This window comes from Polistes fuscatus, unplaced genomic scaffold (assembly GCF_010416935.1).
Source record: "Polistes fuscatus isolate 324 unplaced genomic scaffold, CU_Pfus_HIC Scaffold8, whole genome shotgun sequence".
Lineage (NCBI taxonomy): Eukaryota > Metazoa > Arthropoda > Insecta > Hymenoptera > Vespidae > Polistes > Polistes fuscatus.
In genome coordinates this window covers 6966286-6987363 of record NW_025113162.1, presented here as the reverse complement: position 1 = coordinate 6987363, position 21078 = coordinate 6966286, and the positions used below count along the sequence as shown (strand labels likewise).

Here is a 21078-nt window from a genome sequence, read left to right as displayed (position 1 = left end):
CTGCGCGCGCATCTACCTGCGCACGAAGAAGACGCATTCGGAACGTAACACGTTCATCATCAGTACGAAAGGCGCGTTCAATGAGATTTGTTTACGTTGTTTGTCGTCGTGTGTGCTCTCCTACGAACATTTTTCGTGTCTCTCTTCTCTTCTTTTTCTTTTTTTCCTCTTTCTTTTTAATACTTGTCAAACAAATTATTAAATTAATCGTAAACTACGACACACCGCGTAATTCTGAACGCAACGAGTTTAAATATTTAATTGACGTTAATTGAACTATTTATGTTTGATTATTTTCACATTGACAGTGTTTTCTATAGTGAGAGAAAAGAAATAAAATATATAGAAGAGAAGAAGATAAAAGGTACGATTTGTGTGTTTTATTTTTTTCTTTTTTTTTTTATTTAATTTATTTTTCTTTTAAAAAGAAATTTTCGATCCTTTTTTTTTAAACTTTTTGTAATAAGATGAAAAAAATAAATGACAAATAATATTCGAAGTTTTATTCCTCTCAATTATTTTCGAGCTAATATAAATCCCTTAATCGTTTTCCAATAATTGCTAATTGATTGTTGCACGATCATTATATTTGTACATCATTCATTTATTATACTATTTATTCTGCCTATCGTGAAATATAAAATTATTTTTACTCTTATATTTCCGAAACTGTTTTTTTATGTTTAACTTTCAAAATCATATATATTGCTATTTGTCAATTTGAAAATTACAATGAAATAATTATTTCAACATGATAACGACTATATAATATTATTCTAAGTTAATTCAAACATTTCATTATAGAATAAAATATTATTGAATTAGAGTAGCCACAACTGGAAAATTCATACAAAAAGTAACGTAATAATTACGGTATAAAATACAGATTACAGTCGTTCAACATCTTATATTTTCACGTATTCAAATATAAACGCATATTTTCTAAACTTTCGTTTCGTTCTCAAATTATTTTCATTTTAATAGAAATAATTATTTGGAAAATATTCTGCAAATAAAAGTGCATATGGATAATAATAACTCGTTTTAACTCTTTGCAATCGTAAATCTGAATATTCTCGACAGTGAATACTTTTACCGTACGGAAAGTAAGAAAAATGAGTTGGAATATGCCCGACACGTGTTAAAATAAACGAGATTTTAGTTGTTTAAATAAAATAAAGAAATAAAAGAACATATATCTTCATATATAATGAGATTTTTGTAGCCAATTGTATTGCGCACAAAATATTTATCTTTTATTTTATAAATCGAATAATATGCGTGTACGTTATTTATGCTTTTTTACCGCATTTGTTTTACAAATTACAGGATATTCTTACGAATTATCGTATTTTTACAAATAATTTAACCGCGCGTGATAGGTTTAGTGTTAATTGTATTTAGATGAAAATATTAATTCGCCCACATTTGCGGTTGGAATACAATCTCAAACCATCACAGATTTGCAACCGTGTTCATTGTCGATCTTTGGATATTTTAATTTTAATTTTTCCTCAATTTTATGACATACTACTGTATTTAGTGTTCATAATAATGGATGCAATAATATTAAATTTGTTTTCATCAGCATATATTATATCATTACATCGTGTCTCTTTCTTCTTCTTTAAAAACATACTCCTTATTGTTAGCGAAAATAATTCTTTTTTTTTTGTTTTTTATAATGAATACGAATTTCTGTCTTAAAAAAAGAAAAATAATCCGACATATATTTTGATCTATCGAAACTCATTTATCTTAAATAATAATTGACTTTTTTTTTAAATGATAATCGCGTAATTAAACATTTTTTTATTCGGGTAATAAATTTTATACAATTCGAGTTACGAATAAAACGACTATCAAATTAATAATATCGTATAAAAGTAATTTCTAATTATAATGTATTGAAAACAATAAGTAATGACACATAATCGAAGAATGAAATCGTAAATCACTGCGATGAACTTTGATCATGAGATTTCAATTAAAAATAAGAATCCTTGCAAAGCTAATTTATGGTTTACAGTATCTTGCTTTACAGTATACTTCTCATTGAATATATTCTATGACGTAATACGAGTATATATCTTACCGTGTAAGATCGAAATTGGAGAATGTCAAGATTCACATCGTCGCTTGTCAACACATACCAAATACGTCAGTGAAAGACCGAATATTTGGGTTCATTCTTGTCGAACATAAATGCACCAAGCGATCATGTGAATCTTGACATCCTGAAATAATCATTAATTTTTTTTTTTCTTACAAGAGTTGAGAAAAAATAAATAATTCATTTTAGATCACACACGAAAAAAAATGTAATTGAACAAATTTAACTTGATTGTAATATTTAATGGGACGTACGTGCCTGCCGATTCCCGTACATTTTTTTTTAAATCGTGGAATTTAACTAGACACAATCATCCCCACTCGCGATACTACTACTTTGTTTTTATAAATGGAAAAAAAAAACTAGCTCGGAATAAAAAAGTTAAAAAGTTTAATACTTAATATCTAATGTAAGTGAAAGCATAGCTTGATCATCGAGGTTGTATCCTATACAATTTCCGTCCTTGTAGTAAATTATAATATAAGTATAACGAGTCGTGGAATATTTTCTAGATTTTAATTATGCGCGTTATTATTTTTTTTTGTTACTTTGTTATCTCGATAAAAGAAAAAAAAAGAACTGTTTAAGTAGATCACCTGAAAGACAAAATGATCGTTGGAAATGTGTAGAATTTTTCTACTTGATTAAAATGAATCATGGAGGTTAGACTTTTATTCTTGATTACAGTGACGTAGTTAAAATTTTTGGGACCGTTACCCATGCGTTAAAAAAAATATTTTCAACGTATGTATGTATAAAGCGGGGGCCGTGGGGTGGGTGTAAAGTGCAATCAATTAACGAACAATAACAGAACTTATGAAAATCAAATTTTTAATTATGATTCATATAGTTAAATAAAATAATATTTATTGTATTAGAATGTTATAAATATAAAACTTTTAATTTATTTTTTGTATCATTTTTTATTTTCAGTTCCATCTTTAGAAAAAAAAAAAAGGAGTTGGGTCCGATATTGCGTGGAGAAAGAAAAAATATGCCGGCATCGAAATCGAAATAGAAATTTTCGTTCATAAGTTTCATCACGTTCAATTTTTAACAATTTACCGTTGAAAAGAAAAACGTAAAGGACGAAAACAAGGGAAGAGCAAGAAAAATGACGGACATTAACAAAGATGACATCAAACAAAAGGAAAAGATCAAGAAAATATTCAGCTGGAGTGATGGAATTATCAAGTAAGTTAGTTTGCTTCAGAACCGCGAATTCGTCAATTAAACAAAAAACAATAAGTAAAAAATTATAAAAATCAATAGAAAAAGACAAGTTTTTTTCTTAATTTAAATTTCCCTGCCTAATGCAAATAATCGTTATTTTATTTTTCTTTTTTTTTTCTTTTTTCATAAATCAACTGACCCATGAAAGTAATTTTTGAATTTTGGTATACTTATACGTATAAGATAAAATGTTTATGAAAAAGTACTTTTCCTGTTACGATAATAATAAAAAGAAACATAAATGTGTATATAAAACTGGAAAGATAAATGATCCAAATTTTTATAACGTCACGCACAGTTTAATTGTTTAATAAACTATACTGTTATCTTTTATCGTTTTTTTTACGTTACCAGTGAATATAATATAGTCTCGTGAAACATATAATTTCTCAATATTTCAAGAGATGGCACCACATATACATATGATTGATACAAACGTATGCTCGTATGATACAAAGAGACAAGAATAATATGCAAAAAAACTTGATTATAGTTTTTGTATATATTATATATATACTTATACATTTTTAATAAAATCCTTAATAAGAAATTGATTAATTAATAAGAATTCTATCAGGAGTCAATAACGTAGCCATATTGAATATACTAGTCCCGTAAGATTACTAACGTCAAGCAACGATGAGCACGGTTATAGTACATGGATGGGTGACTATTTAGAAAAATCATGTGCTGTTGTTGGCTCCAGAGAAACAGAATGAAAAATGCAACCATTTCGAAAATGTTAGGTTCATATATAAGAAGGTTTTATATATGAGCAAAAAATAACTCGACTCATAAAAGGAGAGAGTAATCAAGATAATATATTTACTATACTTACAATATTACTATACTATAGCAATTTTAAGAAATGTATATTTTGGTAACTGATACTTAAAGTAAGTTTCATACCAAAAAAGTCTTTAATTTAATATATCACGATTGAAGAGTCAATTAAACAAAATAACAACAAAAAAATATAATAAAAAAACTAAAGTAAACTATAGATAAAAATGAAAATTTTTTTAAATATATTTTGAATGTAACACTTCGTCGATAATATAGAAACCCTTCTCGCGAATTATCTTAAAAGCTATTCAACGAGTTTAATTTTCTTTTTCTTTTGCGAACATTCAATGACGTTGTTTTTATGAGACAGTCTAAAAAGTTTCTGCAGAATAAATATACTATTTACATGCATGTTATAGAATAAATAAAGTAGAAAAGGTGGTAAAAAATAGAAAGAAAAAATTGTAATGTCTTTAACACTGTCATCAATGGCGGCTTTCTTCCCTAATTAATATTCTTTTTTCTTTTTTAACATTGACGTCCACATCTTGCTTCAAAGGTCATCATTAACGTTTGAAAACTGTTTTCTTTTTTTATTATGAATACGCATGTAAATACGTAAGTGCTTAGAAAAGAAAAAAAAATACAAAGAAAAAAGAAACGAATATAACGTTGGATTGAGCAAAGGTTAACAAAGAAGACCAATTGAAACCGAGAATAACACTGACAATCAATTGACATATTCTATTCAATGGATGACTTGATATGAGTTTCAAACTTTTTCCAAATTTATTCTTAAAGTTTCCTAAAAATCAATCACATTAAAATAAACATTTCTATAACTATTTATCGAATTATTTACGTTAAATTTCGTTTTAAATTGTATTTAATAATAATTTTTATTGCCTAATTTTGGGTTTTGTAAAAATTATTTCACCGAATATTAACCAGTCGACCTTGAAACATGACATTTAATGATCGAAAAAGATATACTTTCACTTCTAATCAAAGACTAAACTATAAATATCATTCATTTCGTATATTTCTTTTTTTTCTTTTTTCTTTTTTATTGAGAATTAATTAATTTCATATTTCCTAAATTTCTTCTTCTTACTCTTACACGAAATATATTTATTACTTGAACAAACTTGCTATCGTTCGAATTCCTTACAATGTATTTAAACTTTAAATTTAAGTCATATATCCTACCAATAAAAAAAAAAAATAAAAAAATAAAGAAAGAATCGTATTTTGTTTATAGATTTATTATGTGAATTTTATATAAAAATATTTATTCTAAGCTATTATTTTAATTCGAATTGTATTGTTACACTAACATTCTATATTCTTTGCGTCAAATGTGCCAATTATTTTTGACAATATACCGTTTCATATAGAAAGATCAAAATAGATACACGTGAAAGTTAGAAAGAAAGGTTAAAAGAATTTGTAGAAGGACGACTACATTCTTCGGCAATGTTTTCGTCGATACACAAATACATCCGAGAGTCTCTCTCTCTTTCACACTTTTCTTTCTCTCTTTCACCTGTGCAAGGACGGTGATTTTTTTTCATCGACGCACAAAAATACATTCATCAAAAACTCATTCTCCTTCTTTCTCTCTTATTTTTTTTTCTTATACAATGATAAAATTTTCTTATCAATATCATCAAATTGATATATGTGTGTGTAATATAAAATATAATTAATATTAAAGAAACTTATAGAAATATATCTAATATTTTTTTTCTTTTTAATGATTTCAATTACTATTTATTACACTTATTATTATCATATAATTTTTATAAATATTATTATATTAAAAGAGCCATGTATCATTCCTATCGATTTAAAATGAATTGATTCGAAATAAATATTCCTATAAGAGATATAGAAAATTAATGAACATTTTAAAAAGAAACAATGAAATTTGATCGAAAGAAAATTCTAACCTTTTAATATTACGAAAAATAATAACTAATATAATATATAGTTTTATTATAAGTATGTCGGGTAGTCTTCGACGAAATCATTTGGAAGAAAACGTTCTTCCTGGGATTTACGTAATTCGGCAAGAGCAAAAGCAACAACATCTACAGCAAAAGCAACAGTAATAGCAGCAATGGCAACCGTAGCAGCCGGATCAACAGCTTTCACGTCTGTGCCATAGCGTCAGCGACCCGTTTCGTCTCCTCTCGTAAAATTTCTTGTGATATTTTCCCGTTCTTTCGTTGAACAAGTAACTGTGATAATACGATTAGTTACTATACGAGATAATGATCTCAACAACATCCTTCAATATTCAAATGAAATATTAATAAAAGGTATTTAACGTACGGTTAAATATTACGTTTTTATCACCCGGTATATAAAGTTTTTATTTTATTCAAAACGTGTTTTATTTACGATTAATATATTAATACAATTTTTTTATTAATATTTTATTCTTATATGTGTGTATGCACGCGCGTGCAAAAATTGACTATCCGCAAGGTTACATTGTTTTTTCTTTTTTTTTTTTTAAATATTATTCAAAAGTGCAATTACTTTTTTCTTATATTTGTAATATGGCATATATTATAATTATAATAATCTAATGTGGAACTTGATTTCAACAAGTTTTCAATAATTGGTCGACCAGAATGAGAGTAAAAACATATTGAAATATTAATTGAATAAATTAATGTCAATTATACTGATGTCGTATTACGTTTATAAATATCATTGAATTTTGTTTTTATTTTTAACAATCTAAACCACACTTTTCCTTTTTTTTTTTATTAAAAAGAAAATGTTTAAACGTATCGAAAATCTTTCTTTTTTAATTTTAATTTTTATAATGAAATTAATTTTCAACCGAACAAACAAATATCACGAGAGAGAAGTATTGGTTTTTTTTATTATATTACTTCTATGACATGTATCACACGGTGAATAAAACTTTCCTTGAAGATTGCACGGGAAATTACGTGACATTGCATAACACGTTTTATTTGTATGGAGAAAGGGTTAGTCTCGAAAAAGAAAAAAAAAAAGAAAGAAAGAAAGAATATTATCGTATGAAAGGAATAAAGTTTCTTTCAATTTGCCAAATGCACAAACTCGGTAGTAGAATGCGTGCAACTACTTGTGCGTGCGTAGAACTTCTTGGCAAACATTCAATTCAATTCATTTCATTAGACATTTCCTATTGTCAGAAACTGTTGCTCGGTTTTTGATGTCTACACACATATACAAATAATCATACATGACAAGATCGTTTTAACGAATACAATAGAAAATTCTAAACGAATGTTCATATGTGTACACGGAAAACTTTCGCTTTTGTTCGAAGATCAAACAAACAAACAAACAAACAAAATTACGATTTATATTAATTAATTTTTTTCGTTTAAATTTTTGATACATTTTAACGTGATTTTTGTTTTATTATTATATATTATTTAAATTATCAATTAATATAATTTTTAATTATAATAAATATAAATTAATCTCGTTGTGTGAACAAAATTTCGTTGCTGAGAGTGAACAATTGTTTTATTGCGACAAAACTTTGCGCGATTATTTTATCAACATTTTTCGCTATATTGAAATATTCATTGCAAATAAAGAATTGTTCAATTCTTTTCATTAACTACAACGAACGTTTATCTATTTTTTTTTTTATAAATTTTATTCCTTTTTTACATATATATATTTAAATAGAATTCTATTTAAAAAATCGGATAGATTTGAATAAAAAATATTTCATATTACAACAATAAACTAAAATTGTAAAAGATCTGAGGTAAAAAGAAATAATATCCTTAAAAGAAAATAAAGATGAGAAATCAAGGAAAATACAATAATGGAAATACATATATATATATATATAAAAAGAAATAACAAAAGAATATATATATTTAATGTGAACACTTTCTAGACTTTCGCTTTCTGAGTATTTTAAGTCGATACTTTCATAAAAGACACTATTTTTTTCCGATCTTCACCTAATCAAATCTTTCAGATTACTGCCCTTCTACCATTCTCTTTCAAGCATTCACATATTTAGTCTCTTTTAATATAATATATTAATTATTTAAACTAATGTAATACAAATGTATGTATGCACATATAAGTATTATAAAATAATTGAATATTTCTATAATAAATCATCTAAATGATCTAAATTATTTAATTAAAATCTGATAAAAATCGTTTAACGAATTCAAATGAATTCAATCAAGATTAATAATGAATTGTAATAATAATCAATTGTTAATGAATGAAAATTTAATGAAAGATCGCAAAACGAAGATACAAAGAGATGCATAATTTGATATTATTTAATCAAACTTTCGATTACGTCAGTGTCCAGTAACCACATTGTGCAATATTAGGGAAAGTGCAGACCGTCTTGATCACTGTTATGGTTGCCACTTGTTGACCTGAAATGAAATTGCCGATCACTCGGACATCTTTGATGGGCAACGATTAATGGTGGTGACACCAAACCTTCTAACAATTATAGAAGGCGAAGGTCTTTATTTCTTTAACTAAATTTCTTTTTAGATTAATCGATTGATCTTTCTGACGCATAGATACGACCATTGTTTGCAGATGTTATAAGTCAAATCGTGAAAAAAAACGAAGTAAAACTTGTTTCGATCGCGCATCGATGATTTCATTTCGTATTGTTTACAATAAAGTCAATACATAGCGTACAATGTTTTTTTTTTTTATGAATTCCACTTGCAGCTCCCAGAAAATCTTGTTTTGTTTTTCTTTTTTTTTCTTTTAAGCAGTTTTATTAATTGTTACGGAAGAATTCAATTAAGATGTTTATCGCTTATAAAACTATTATCCGATTTAATTAACAAACGTAGATATTATTCAATTAATTTAAATGCAAACTTTTGTAACGTTGCATGACGTAAAAGTCATCGGTAATTAGAGAAAAAAAAAAAAAATCGAGGATTATTTGAAATACATGATCCGAGTAAACGTCAATGCTTTTAATATAATAATTAATATAAATAGCAAATATAAAAATAGTTCGATTAAAAATAGTTTGACAAAGAGTTACTTAATGGAATAATTATATTGGCCCTATTAAAATATGAAATAAGTCAGGATTATATAATTTAACTAGCAATTTCATGCATTACATTAATCAAAGTATGAAATTGAAATTTGATATGTCAACTGTAACTGAAATATACAATTAAACGCTGACATATACATATTCATGATTATTTAATGATACAACAAAAATTTACCTTTAATTATTTTAATATTTGTTATTACATAATTATACAAATAATTATATAATTATATAATAATATAATAACATTATTATATAATGCACTTCTAATTCTATGAAATAATAAAACGTTTCTTTTTTTTTCTTTATTAAAACAAAATAATTAGTTAAATAATTAACAATAACGATTAATATCTGGAAATACACATATTTATGACAAACAGATAATACAAAAAACATATTTAACTTTAATTGGATTCTAATATTTAAATCTTTCGCGTCGTTATTATATGTTATTTATTTAGAAAAAAAAGAAAAGAAAAAAAAGAAGGGGGGGGGAAAAAAGAATATTTTGCGTGATCTCTACGTGCGTTGGAAGTGAAACACATTAGTATTATCACGTGTAAAATAATTAATTGCACATTCGTATTTATACTTATTGCGTGAGAAAATAATGGCCGAGAAATTAAGCGAACGAGTGATGAAAAAAAATGATAAGGACAATTTTTTCAAACATGTACAAAATTATTCTAAGTAAACTGTTTCTGAAATTTTGCACGCGAGCATTGTTTTATCATAATTAATATTTATCATGTGCTTGGATCTTCTAATGATACTAAATAATAATCAATATGTTATAATAATAAAATTTAAATATAAAAATTTAAATATAAAAATAATAATCAATCAGTTTTACGATGAAAAATAGTTTTGCTGATTTATCTTTTTTTTTGACGGTGTTTTTGCAAACGTGCAAAATCGTTAAATTCCCATTGAAGAGAATTTTTATTTACAAAATAATACAAATAATTTCGTTCATTTAAACGAATACAAATACGCATGCATATGTAATCATGTTATCTCTTTCTCTTTCTTTCTCTCTCTCATGCTTCCTTTTTTGTTTTTCTCTAATATCAATCATCAAAATAAAGTACACTTACTGTAGTTAAATTTAATGTTCGCCTTTTCTTCTTTAGTTAGAGACGCATTACGTAGTCCGTTTCCTTCCGACAGAAACGTTAGTAAGTAGTTTATTAGCATCACTATGATAGTCCAGCTAACGTATTATGTGAATGCTTAGAAATATGAACTGAAATTATATTTGAGAAATAAAAAGAAATCCTCTAAGGTAAAATAGCATGGCGACCCATTAATAAACAGAATCGTCAACCATGAAATTTCATGTAGTATTTATTTAAAATTTGATATTAATTTTCAACGAATCATTATATGTATATATATATGTGTGTGTGTAGAATCAAAGTCCTCAGTTTATTCTAATTTTCCTTTATTATATCTTCATATTATTATTATTATCGTATACTTAGATATGATTCTAATTAAGTGATTTATTCAAATATTGCTAATTTATTCTACCTTTACAAGACAACGAAAAATTAACATGTCGAAGAAAAATCATTGAGATTGGTTTTTCTTTTTTTTTTTATTAACAATCAAGAAAAAAAAATCCGAATTATTTTTGATAATAAATTTTTATTATTGATAATAAATTTTATTTTCATATAAATTAATAAAATTATATATATATTTTTTTTTATCCGATCTAAAAAGAAGAAAAAAATAGAAATAAATTTAAAGCTTTAAAGAATGACGTCAGCAATATGTGAACCATAAGAAATGTCATCATCCATGTATATTTATGTATGTATAAGAATTGAAATTTATTTGAAAAACTTAACATCCTTTTTTTTTTCTTTTTTTCTTTTTTTTCTACGTTTAAAACGTTCCAGTAAATGCTGACGCAAATCGAAATACATACTTATATTTTTTTCTTCAACGAAAAATTCTACGAAATTTCATCGACGCCATAAAAGGTACGATTTGTTATGGATACAGGTTTACACGTGTTTTCAAACGTCTTAAAGAAAAACATTTTTATACGTGTCATATGTAAATGGTACATATTTCTCAATATTTCATATACGGCAATTATTCTAATACAATTCGTTCGAAAACATTCGTCACGGTAATTATTTTCAAATAAAAATACACACATACACATATATATATATTCATGTATTTTCTAAGTTCAATATATTAATCATATCTTTCTTTTTCTACGTTTCTCCTATTATTCATCATATTGTTGACCTATTAGAGAAAGAAAATTTTCAAAAAAAGAAATATAAAATAAATAAATTCTTTTTTCTTTCTATATACAATAACAAACGTTCACCTTCGACTCGTTTGAATAATTTAATGTTGATATATATATATATAAATATGAATACTATATTGGGAAGGGAAATAATTATTACAATTATTCAACGATAAAAATTATATTCGTTCAGGTATATTAATATCAATTTTTGTCTCATATTTCATTTAAAAAATAAGAGATCAAATATTGTTAGTAATATTGTTGTTGGAAACAATCAAAAATTTGAATGCTTGTACTATTTTAATGAATATGAGTATTTTTTGGATACATGTATATGTACCACATCTAAGAATATAATATTCTTATGTACTTCTAATATTTTATTAAAAAAATAAGAGATCAAATATTGTTAGTAATATTATTGTTGGAAACAATCAAGAATTCTAAGAATAATATTCTTATGTACTTCTAATATTTCATTTAAAAAATAAGAGATCAAATATTGTTAGTAATATTGTTGTTGGAAACAATCAAAAATTTGAATACTTGTACTATTTTAATGAATATGAGTATTTTTGGGATACATGTATATGTACCACATCTAAGAATATAATATTCTTATGTACTTCTAATATTTCATTTAAAAAATAAGAGATCAAATATTGTTAGTAATATTGTTGTTGGAAACAATCAAGAATTTGAATACTTGTACTACTTTAATTAATATGAGTATTTTTGGGATACATGTATATCTATCACATCTAAGAATATAATAATCTTATGTACTTCTAATATTTCATTTAAAAAATAATAAATCAATATTGTTAGTAATATTGTTGTTGGAAACAATCAAGAATTTGAATACTTGTACTATTTTAATGAATACTCATATTTTTGGGATACATGTATATGTACCACATCTAAGAATATAATATTCTTATGTACTTCTAATATTTCATTTAAAAAATAAGAGATCAAATATTGTTAGTAATATTGTTGTTAGAAACAATCAAAAATTGGAATATTTGTACTATTTTAATGGATATGAGTATTTTTGGGATACATGTATATGTACCACATCTAAGAATATAATATTCTTATGTAGTTCTAATTAAAGAACTATCATGAAAGAAACGAAATATAAACTAAATTCGATAAAAAAAAAAAAGGAAAGAAAAAAATCAGGTACCCTGAGCAAAAAGTATATGGCGTATAAATACTTTCTCAAGAAAAAAATAAAAAACACTATATAGTATATATATTTATATATATATATTCAGCAGGAGAAGTAAAAGAGAGGGAGAAAATCTCGATAAGGGGAAGGAGGGGATTTCCATCTCTCTCCTCCCAACTTAAAGATTGAAGCCAGTTAACCAAGTAGTCAGGTAAGTTGGTAGCCGGCAGGTAGGCAGAGAGAGAAAGTGCTCTCGAGACGACGTTAATTCGTTTAGTTCGCATACGATCGCATATCGTGTCGGGTCGCAAACGTTAAGAACAAGTATTCAATCTTATTTTATTATTCTTATTACTCTTATTAACCAAAATTATTTCGTTTGTTTAATCTTCGATGAGTTGTGAGTAAAAACAAGCCTCGGTATTATTTCGGTGACAGGCCGCGAAAGTTTTTAACGAGATAGAAAGAAGAAGAAAAAGAAAAAGAAGAAGAAGAAGCACGCATATTGGTGTTGTTGTGATACATACATATACATATATATATATACACACACACACACATACACGTACAAAACGTATATTCGTATGCTTCTGTACTTTCCTTTTTCCATAAGCCCGCAACGAATGATTCGGATTTACCTACCTGTTTGAAAACGTGATTATTCATTATATTTGAAGTTATTCATTTTTAACTAATTTGTTCTGTTTCTTTTTTTTTCTTTTTATTGAATCATTCCTGTGACAATTTACCAAATATATATATATATATATTTATATTTTTTATTTTTTGGATCATTTTGGACTTTTTTCTCATTCGATCCGTGAGATTTTATAGTTGATAATAAAACGTATTACGTGTTACTAAACGTAACATCGATGAAGGATTGTTACAAGGATTATCACGTTCGAACGCTATCCAAGTGTAAATCGTACTGATTTTTGGTGTATTATTTCGTTGGTGGATAAAAACTTACGGGGGAAAAGAAATCAAAACTATTTCTGAAGAAGATTATTGGTTTTGTTTTGTCTTTTTTGTTCATTTCTTTTTCGAGAAGGAAAAGAAGGATACGCCAAAAGAGAAGGCAGCAACATGAATGGAAGGTACGATTTACTAAAATTCATTTTAATTATATTTTCATTTGTAAGTTATAAGTGTGTGTGAAACGACATTCAAATTCTTTACTTTTCTTTTTCATTTCTGATCTCTATTTGTTATTATTTTTTTATACTTTTTATTATATATTTAATTTTGGTTTATTAATCTTAGACACACTGATAAACTAATACGAATATTTATAGATTTGTGTCGCGTGTTTCAGTTCATTGCGTAAACACGCATTAATAAGAGATAATATCCCTTGCAATATATATTTTTTGTTGTTAACTTATATATAACAGTAAGCGGATAAATCAGAGCTTATATATTTTTTAAACGAAAGTCTGTTATAACTTCCGTTACAATTTTTGTCTTTTACTTTTTGTTTCTTTTTTTTTTTTTTTTCTTCATTTGCTGCGTTTATTTTGTCGATAGCAACGAGAAAGTTGTAGATCGAGATCTAACAAGAACTAACGAGAATTATCTTAAACAATTAGAATTTTATGAAATAATCTTGAAAACAAGAGACATTTTTCTTCTTTACTTTTTTTTCGTCTATGATCAAAAAATTGTTCTTAAAAATCGTATCATTATAAATCAATGATCGATCGCGATAAAAAAGATTAATTTTCTCTTTTTAATTATCTTTTAAAATTCTTTTGAAATTTTGAAACAAAGTAAACTAATGCGTCAGGAATGTACAGAGAAATTCGAAAGTATCGAAAAACGATAAAATATAAATCTTAATTGATTTAGTCTCGACGATTAATTTTATTTATAAAACCAAAAAATTGATTGTAGTTCAATTTAATTAGTAGTTTCAAATTAATTATGATTATATTATTATGAAATTAATTCTTTTATTACTACATGAAATTCTTTTTTCAAATACTTATAAATATATATATATATATTATATTACTCTGTAATATTATTATACTAATTAACTAGAGAAATAGTATGTTTATAGGTCAATAAATTACTAATATTAATACTTACAATATAATATATAATAATGTAATAATATTTATACTAATCCAATTGAACTATCATTAATACTATAAATATTTAAATATTTTTTCCAAATTTTCTTTTTACGTTAATAACGATAAATAATGAAGATATATTATAATCATTAGAGTTATTCGTGTAGTATCGCCATCATCAGTGGCTAACTTTCACCTCTCGAGCTCATGAGTTTTCAATAAGCCATAAAGATGAGTAATATACATATATACATACATACATAATATTATCATTAGAAATTATTTATAATTAATTATATTGAGAATAGCTTTATTATACGCGTATTAAAATGATCAAATATTCGATCCCAACTTTTAATTTCCCCTAAAAAAAAATGATTCTAAAAAAAAAATATATATATACACGTATCCAATTTCAGAAAGAACAATCAGACAAATGTGAAATAAAATACTTTCAACATTAGAAACCATTAACGAATTGTTTTGTAATAATGAATTAATAATTGAACAATTAAAAACTTATATTGTACGATTGATAAATTTAGACAATGAAGTTTCTCTTAATTATATTTCTAATAATAATTGAAATAAAATAACGAAGAAAGAGAAAAATATGTATTAAAAATTATCAATGATTTAATCAAATCTTTGGATAAAAATTATCGAATAATTAATTAGTCGAACATTGGTTATAGACGTAGGAAAAATTTGTAGAAAGAAAAATCATCGAAGATAATAGTAATGGTCGTAATGCTAAGAACGAACGAATGAACGAAAGATGTGAAAGATATAAAGAGAAATATACTTTCTAGAAGGCACAAAGGAAAACGCAAGTGTTTACTCAGTGTACACGCTAAAGTATTGTCCCATACTTCGTCTTCATCATCTCGCAACAGTAAATCCAATAGACTTTGCTTAACTTACTTACGTTTGAATTTTCCAAACGTGAAATATTGAAATTATCAACGCAATCATATTTCTCATCGAATTTATATGTGAAACAATGATCGATAAAGTCATCCTTCAATTTTCAATCCATTGACAAATTTAATCAAATAATTAATTAATTTTTCAATTAATTTTTCTACGAGTATATTTTTATCGTCGATGATGATGATGTAACCGACGAATTTGTCTCATTAATTTTTTATTCGTTAATTTCTCCGTAATCAATTTTTTTCTAATTTTCCTTGGAAACAAGAATCATAAACAAAAAATATAAATAAAGAAAAATCCCCTCTCTCTTAAAAAGTCTCTTTTCGAAAGAAGACAGAAAGAAACATCGAAAAACAATTATTACGTTATAAGATCGCATTCATTTGTCCGTCATTCTGTCGTTAGTATATTTGTAATGGTTTTTATCTAACACGGAAACTGCAACATCATCCTGTCGAGAAAATCAACGACACTTTTTCTCTCAACGAGTATTTGCGAATACAAATATTCGTGTTTTACGATCCGATGATTTTACTTTCGATTTTTGATATTACATTATTTAACCAGAAAATTAAATTCAAACAAAATTTTAACGTCAATTTCAAATGTTGTTCATAAAATTCAATGATTATTATCTTCTTATATGAGTTTAAACATTTATATATATATTTCATAAACTGTTTTCACTTGCAATTAGAATTGTTTAACTCGCCTTGTATCATCGAGCACGTTCGTTTTTGATTATTAACAATTTTGCTCTAAACGCTTTCCTATTGTTCGATTTTGTCTAATATTAATTGGAAAATTTCAATTTAATTTTCTATCATCGTAAATTTATTTTTCCAATATATCTTTATTTAAATTCTAATTCATGCAAATTAAATTTAAATGAAACATTGAAATTAATATAATGAGCTAAAATCATTAATTTCCACAATAATTATCAATCATGTTAATATTTTTTAAGTATTAAGAACTACGAATATTTCCATAATTTTTTTTTTCTCAGTCTTTGCGCAATTGTTTTGTGTTTACATAATTTAATTAATTTTTATTTCTTTCAATGAATCACTTTTTACAAAATATATATCCTTCCTCTCTTTAACGTCTAACAAAATATTCGCTTTCGAATATTTTCGATCGACGAAAATAAATTGGCCCCTTTTTTTTTCTCTTTTCTTATATAATTTCTAATAAAATCGTCATTAAATATATATATTCTTTTATATTTTCTTTCTCGAGCGAAATCAAATCATTACGAAATGATGGAAATAATAATAGAAAGGAAAAAAAAAAAAATAATCTATATTGTGTTTGATGAGGGTTAAGAAAATATTTCAAACTAATTTGAAGTTAGACGAAGAGGATTGATTGTTGTTAAGTTTCGCACGCTTTCACGTTTCAACGAAAACGAGCGTTTCCTATATACTTATGTGTACACATATACATATATACATATACATATACATACATATAATACCCTACTAACGAACTATTTAAAAATGATCAATGATATAAGCATAATTCTATTATATTGGATTGGCCAATAATAATGTCAAAATGTTCAATCTAATAAGTACTAGTATTTTTTTTATTTAAATATTAAATACTAACAAAATATTTCAGTGTAAATGTAATACTCTATAGTGTGTTGTTCATTCAAATATATATTATTTAAAATTTTCAATGATAAAAATAAAATATTAAACAAGCATTGCTAAAAAGAAATACTAATATTTTTTTTCTGTTTAAATATAAATTAATATAAAAATAATACTATACATACATATATATATGTGCAACATAGAATATTATAGAATTTAATAAATTGAATATAATTTTCGTAATATATTATATATTTGAAATAGAATAGAAATTTGTTCACGAAACATAATATATGTGTATGTAAATACATAAGCATATATATATATTTAACTTATGTAATTTCAATTGACAATAATAGTTCGTTATTTTGTTTCATAGGTAAATTGCATTGCTTTTGCCGTGTAATCATCTAAAAAATATCTATTACAAATTGCTCATGAATATCTTCTCTAGTTGACCATATTATCCTTTAAAATGATTTTTATTGTTAAAGAAGTACAGACACGCGATATAAACATTTACCAATTTTTATTATTAGTTGAAACGATTTTTAAACGCGAATGAAGACAATTTCTTTTTTTTTTTTTTTTTTGAAAAACAAAATAATAAAGGAAAAATATTTTCTAATAATTTGTAAACAACAACATTTGTAACAAATCTAATTATTTGTAATATTAACAACATTTATTTTGATTTTAATATGATAATAAATAAAAATATTCAAATTAAAAATAATATAAATAAAATTCAATCATATATATATAATAATAATAATAATAATTAAATGAGGAAAATATAATTAAAATTTTTAATGATTTTTATATATTCAAATAAACATTCATTTAAATTATCTTGTGGGTTTTAATAATATATAAAAAAAAAAACTAATCGTATATACGCGTGTGCATAGATAAATAGATTAAAAAAATCATTCTTATTGTTCTAAGTATTTACATAGATAAGTATCATATTACGAAGGTAAAAGTATCATCGAAATATTTGAGACATGTACAGAATGAAATCCCATGGAAGGTCGTGGTTTTCGTTTGAATCACCGAACGCATACTTATCATCCAAGTTTCGAACTTAAAAATCAGTAAGGTATCAAAATAATCGTACTCGTTGAAAAAGAAATTGAGTCAAGGTTAAGATTCATGTTAAATTTTAAAATAAAATGGTGTAATCGCGTGCGAAATCGTCCGTGAGAATATTGTTTTTATTTTTTTTTTCTTCTTCTTACCGTTATTGTAATAAGAAAAAATAAAATAAAATAAAATTCAATTCGATGTCAACGAAGAATCGTTTAAACAAAATTAGGAATAATTGAGAAACCCCAAAAAAAGAAAAGCAAGGTCAGTTAGGGTCAATGATGTAGTATGTTTCGTTGGTCAATGTAACTGTGTCCAGTGTATGATGCCCAAGGTCACATTAATATAAATCGAAAGGAGGGGGAATTAAACAGACACATAACGAATAATTAAAATCAGATCACGTATATAATCGAGAGTCCGTCCATTCGCATAACAGAATTATTACTTACCGACACCTGGGCCCATTGCTTTGTTATCCACTTTCGGCCTAACAAACGAGCTTTGTCAACGTTACAATAGTCATATTTATTTTATTATAGAATAACCGTCTATAAAATTCAATCGTAAAATTTCATCCACGAAATCATTTGTCTTTGAAATTTATCGTAATCAAAATACATGAGTTGGGAATGATAATATACGAAAAACTAATTGTTCTAATCATTCGAAAATCATTTAAAACAATTTTTCTTTTTTTTCTAATTACAAAATATTTCATACTTTTTATTCAAATAAATTTCATTATCATTCAAATAAATTTTTTTATTCAAATACATATATATCAAATACATATATTTTTTTATTCAAATACAATACATATATAACAATATATATACATAATAAAATATATAATAAAATATATAATAAAATATTATAATATTATATACAATATTATAATATACAATATATTATATATTATAATTAATTTATATAATTGTTAATTAATGAATATACTCACTCAAACACGTGAATAAAAAAAAGAAAAAAGAAAATAAGAGTACGAAAAATCTAAATATAAAATTCAGAAATACTATTTTTATTCGATTTAATCATTTTGACGAATCGACAATAATTTTTTTTCTAACGTCCTCGACCAATCATTTTTGACAACGCACTGATCACGCACTTTCTATCGGATTATGTAAGGATCAAAGGAAAAATAAAAATAAGGCCAAGATTTGCTATTTAAAATAAAGAGCAGGAGATAAATGATTGACACGAGTGGAAAGGGGGAGGAAATTAAATGTAAAAGGATCAAATTAATTAAAAACCAAAACACAAATTTATATTTCTTACGAATTTTCTTATCGTTAACGAACTTTTACGTAAATGTTAAAAATCAATATTTTCACAGAAATTCTATATATATATTTCGTTCGTATGAAAGTTTTAATACAATAAACGAGTGCCACGCAAGTGTTATACGGAAACCGCACCTAACAGAAACATGATACATGCAATTCCTCTTACTCATTTTGACGGGTTTAATTACACTAACTAGAAATGATCGAATGGGTTAATGCCTCTTAAGAAATATGAAACAACACTGGAAATTATTATAATTGTTAATAAGTCTTGCAAAAGTTTGCTTAAAAAAAAAAAAAATAGAAAACAAAATTCATTAATATACACGTCCATGAGTTCTTACTCATACTTTATATTTATCAGATTTTGAATATTTAAATGTCTTGTGGTATGAAATAAATATAAATGAAAAAAAATAATATCGATTTAAAAATATACAAGATTGAAATGTGTGATATTGATTTCGTATTTTTTTGTTGTTGAATATATTTTATCCATAGAACAAGTTATTTTGCATGTATAAGTATAATCGTTTATACTTATATTATACGTATACATATATGTGCATTGTGTACGTGTCGATAATTAAATAAACGAATTAACCCAAACAAAATTAGAAATTAGTATGATAAATTTGAAATATCGTACATGATAATATTATAAAACAAATGATAATATCGATAACATTGATCAACTATCGAACAAACGTACAAAATTATTAACACACCGGTGTGATCAAAAATTCTGTATCATTTATTTCCCAATCATAATATTATAAATATAAACCAAATAATTTCTATAATATAACGAACAAAATTATTATTCGAAAAAAAGAACGAACTTATTAATAACGTATTACTAAATAAGTAAGATAAGTAAAATAAACACGTGTACTTTTTCTTATAATAACAGTGAGGGGAAGTTTGATGAGTTGTACAAATGTAAATGGGGAAGGGGAAAAAAGTAAAAAGAAGTCTTCTTTCTTTCTTTCTTTTCTTATGAAAAGAAATCTCTTTCACTTGCAAAAGATACCACCAAGAAGGAGGATCACAACGTTTACCATGGAATGAATTTGAGTTTCGACCATGGCCCAGAAAACGAAGTAACTCACGAGCCTACCTCTTTCCACACGCGTCCTCGCGATACGTAGCATTCTACGGTATGCCAACTTGCGTAATCTTTGCACCACTGTCTGTCCCCTCGTTCAACTCACTCTGTTCCACCATCTTGGACTTCGATTTTCGAATACTAAACATCATGTTACGTATATATATATAAATACATATTATATATATATATATATATATATATATATTATGAGGAATCACAACGTATGTATTGTATGTATGAATATATTTATATCGACAAACATAATAAAGAATTTATAGTA

At 25.2% G+C, this 21078-nt stretch overlaps 1 protein-coding gene across 2 annotated transcripts in view; it reads left to right on the top strand.

Moving 5' to 3' along the window:
* The first annotated feature begins 52 nt into the window (after positions 1 to 52).
* Positions 53 to 21078, top strand: part of LOC122524742 (ABC transporter G family member 20) — a 33334-nt gene continuing 12308 nt past the window's right edge. Inside the window, exons 1-2 of one of the 2 annotated variants that reach the window (XM_043647158.1) lie at positions 53 to 364; positions 3047 to 3307. In XM_043647158.1, the coding sequence (XP_043503093.1) occupies positions 3228 to 3307 (80 nt within the window). In that variant the 5' untranslated portion in view covers positions 53 to 364; positions 3047 to 3227. Of the gene's footprint in view, positions 365 to 3046; positions 3308 to 13447; positions 13771 to 21078 lie in introns of those variants that run through there. The other variant, XM_043647159.1, reaches the window with a different exon arrangement.